General features: G+C 48.2%; 1 protein-coding gene across 1 annotated transcript; it reads left to right on the top strand.

Annotated features, from left to right (window-relative positions):
• Positions 1-215: 215 nt before the first annotated feature.
• On the top strand, positions 216-2,082 carry GSTUM_00005034001 (uncharacterized protein; the record flags this gene model as incomplete). The annotated part of the gene is made up of 6 exons (XM_002837018.1): positions 216-322; positions 429-762; positions 839-976; positions 1,035-1,259; positions 1,334-1,857; positions 1,938-2,082. 6 exons carry the CDS (start codon positions 216-218, stop codon positions 2,080-2,082), a joined length of 1,473 nt encoding a protein of 490 aa, XP_002837064.1.
• Positions 2,083-2,374: the final 292 nt, after the last annotated feature.

Below are 2,374 nucleotides of genomic sequence, written 5' to 3'. Positions count from 1 at the left end.
TAGCACGGCTGCAAGCTAGCTAAACTTTTGGACCGCCAGCACCATCTCATAAGAGGGAGGAATCATGTCATCTAGAGAGCGCACATCACAGGAATCAAACCTCAACCCTGATAGATGGGCCAGCACAGGCGGAACAACAGCATATCACCACGGTAGCTCACGTTGGGTTTTCGGATGCTTTGATAGCACAGAAGCCGAGTCCCTGGACAAAGACCATGTGCAAACTCTACTTCTTCCTCTTCATTGCCTTTCTGAATTCGTGCATAAATGGATACGACGGATCGTTGATGGGAGGAATAAACGCCATGAAGTATTACCAGAGGTTAGTCTATTTTTCTTCTAGATATAGTCTTCTTCCCACCTGCTTTTGTCATGTTTCTTTTCCTCTCTAGATTTCACAAGGCTAACATACGGGAATTTTGATACAGTTACTTCAAGATGAAAACTGTTGGGTCAGAGACAGGATTAGTTTTCTCGATCTACACCATTGGGAATATCATTGGATCCTTCTTCTGTGGTCCATTTACCGATTGGTGGGGACGGAGATGGGGAATGTTTATTGGCGCGAGTATCATCATCGCGGGTACCTGCGTGCAGGCTCCTTCCACTTCCCATCTTGCGTTCGCTGGAGGAAGATTTATTCTCGGGTTCGGTGTTGCGACATGCGCAACTGCGGGGCCTTCCTACGTTGCAGAGATGGCTCACCCCGCGTGGAGAGGGACGCTGACGGGTCTTTACAACACCTTTTGGTTTGTCGGAGGGGTGAGCTTGGAATCCCTTACCATCCGCATCTACGGCGGTTGAGTTACCATTGGGAAGCAATGTTGATACGTTACAGATTCCTGCAACTTGGACTCTCTACGGAACTCAACATATCGAATCCGACCTCTCATGGCGCTTGCCCCTCTGGTTCCAGTCCATCGCAGCTGGTACAGTAATGTTAGGTTGCCTCTTTTGCCCAGAAACCCCGCGATGGGTAAGCCGCATCCCATTTCATATTCTAGGGAAGAGAAGATAATTGACGTTTACGGCAGCTCGTCTCGAACGACCGCCATGAGGAGGCAATCCGAGTAATGGCCCGATATCACGGAGAGGGAGACCGAAACTCCCCAATTGTGCTCCTAACATACAGAGAAATGATCGAAGAGATTGCAACAGAAGGTTCCGACAAGAGGTGGTGGGATTACAAGGATCTTTTCAACTCCAAATCAGCATGGTGGAGGCTTTCCTGCGTGGTTGGAATGGCCTTCTTCAGCCAGGTAACTACCAATTGCTCCCCTCCCCCTCAACACTTCAAAACAAAGGACTAACCAACCGGTGCCAAAAAACCCAGTGGTCCGGCAACGGCGCCGTATCATACTTCATGCCCGTCCTCCTCGACCAAATCGGAGTCAAGGACGGGCGTACGCAACTACTTTACAACGCAATTCTGAACGTGATCTCCTTCGTGATGGCCACAATTGGGGCCCGCTTTGTAGACCGACTGGGCCGGCGAGTAGTCCTTCTGATCGGCACATCCCTGTTCGTCGTGTGGTGGACAGTCATCACCACGCTGACCGCACTCTACGGGGATGAGGAGAACGATAACACGTATGGCTCCCGTTCCGCCATCGCCTTCATCTACATCTTTGGCATCACGTACTCCTTCTCCTACACCCCGCTGCAGGCGCTCTACCCGGTCGAGTGTCTGGCATACGAGACACGTGCTAAGGGAATGGGCATGTACAACCTGTTTGTCAACGTCGCGGCATTCTTCAATACTTATGCCATCCCGACGGTCTGGGAGAGAATCAAGTGGAGGTTCTACTTTGTATATATCGCTTGGGACGTGTTTGAGGTTACGTTTATTTACTTCTTGTGAGTCATCATTTCATCGTCCTCCTCCCCCCTTCTTCTCTAGTAAGGATGAAGGGAAATCATTGCTAATGGTCTACCAGCTTTGTTGAAACAAAGGGCAGAACCCTTGAAGAAATCAACGAAATCTTCGAAGCACCATACCCGAAGCGAAAGTCGATGCAAAAGCACATTGTAGTGATCACAGATCGGGGTATTCTAGATAAAGGGCTAGAGGAACACTACTAACTTTCGTGCTTCTAAACCTTGTCTTTCTATCTCTCTTTTTTCCTTTGGCATTATTGGAATTTATGTGGCGTTAGTGAATTTTTTCCCCACCTTCTCCTCGCTCTATTTTCTCTTCTCCCAGCTTGTCGCGCTCTAACTTTATACCGAGCTATTCCTTCTTCTTTTTCCCCTCAAGCTTTACTTATATCCCTACCATTATCTATTATTATCTATTTTACGAAGGCTTTTTTTTTACCGGTAACATTATGTATGGGAAAAGGGTGTTATGGGTGGAAGGTGTACTGTACTGTAT

The sequence above is a fragment of the Tuber melanosporum genome (assembly GCF_000151645.1).
Source record: "Tuber melanosporum whole genome shotgun sequence assembly, scaffold_17, strain Mel28".
NCBI lineage: Eukaryota > Fungi > Ascomycota > Pezizomycetes > Pezizales > Tuberaceae > Tuber > Tuber melanosporum.
The sequence above is the reverse complement of the archived record's forward strand: the minus strand, read 5'-3'. Positions and strand labels throughout refer to the sequence as shown.